We start from the raw sequence: 482 nt of genomic DNA, 5'->3' as shown, positions 1-482 counted from the left end.
CGCCGCCCCGGGCCGGGCAGGTAAGCGGAGCCGCACGTCGGCTGCTGCTGGAAGGTTGGGGAGGCACCGCTGCTGCCAGGGCAGGCATTCCTGAGAAGGGGCCGGCCGGGGCCCCAGGGTTTAGGTTGGAGGCAAGCACGGGTCCCTGGGAGCCTGGACAGGTGTCCCTCCCTCTTGGAAGGGACCGGAGAAGGGCAGGCAAGGCGGAAAGACCAGAACCTCCGCAGAGACCCCTGAGCGGTCCGGACACCTGCCCTGGGTGCTCGGAGAGAGCTGAAGGCGGCCAGGGCCAGCGTGGTCCAGGCGTAGCTCACGTTGGGGTGGCGGAACCCAGGGCTGCGGGGCAGGGAGGGGGGTGGACATCTCGAGGAGCAGAGGAGGAAGGATGCCTCGACTGTCCTTCCACGGCGGGAGGCCGGGCCCCCACCCCCTCCTTGTGCCCCCAGTGCTGCCACGCGGCTGGCTCTGGGGAGCAGCGGGGC

The 482-nt window shown here is 71.2% G+C and overlaps 1 protein-coding gene across 1 annotated transcript in view; it reads left to right on the top strand.

The window, feature by feature from the left end:
• Nucleotide 1: 1 nt before the first annotated feature.
• Col11a2 (collagen type XI alpha 2 chain) overlaps nt 2-482 on the top strand; it is a gene marked incomplete at its 5' end in the record, with an annotated part of 25,933 nt that continues 25,452 nt past the window's right edge. Inside the window, one exon of the mRNA XM_033766604.1 lies at nt 2-20. Within this exon, the coding sequence (XP_033622495.1) occupies nt 2-20 (19 nt within the window). The remainder of the gene's footprint in view (nt 21-482) is intronic.

This window comes from Fukomys damarensis, unplaced genomic scaffold, assembly GCF_012274545.1.
Source record: "Fukomys damarensis isolate Sample0158 unplaced genomic scaffold, DMR_v1.0_HiC HiC_scaffold_20, whole genome shotgun sequence".
NCBI classification, from domain to species: Eukaryota; Metazoa; Chordata; class Mammalia; order Rodentia; family Bathyergidae; genus Fukomys; species Fukomys damarensis.
The sequence above is the reverse complement of the archived record's forward strand: the minus strand, read 5'-3'. Positions and strand labels throughout refer to the sequence as shown.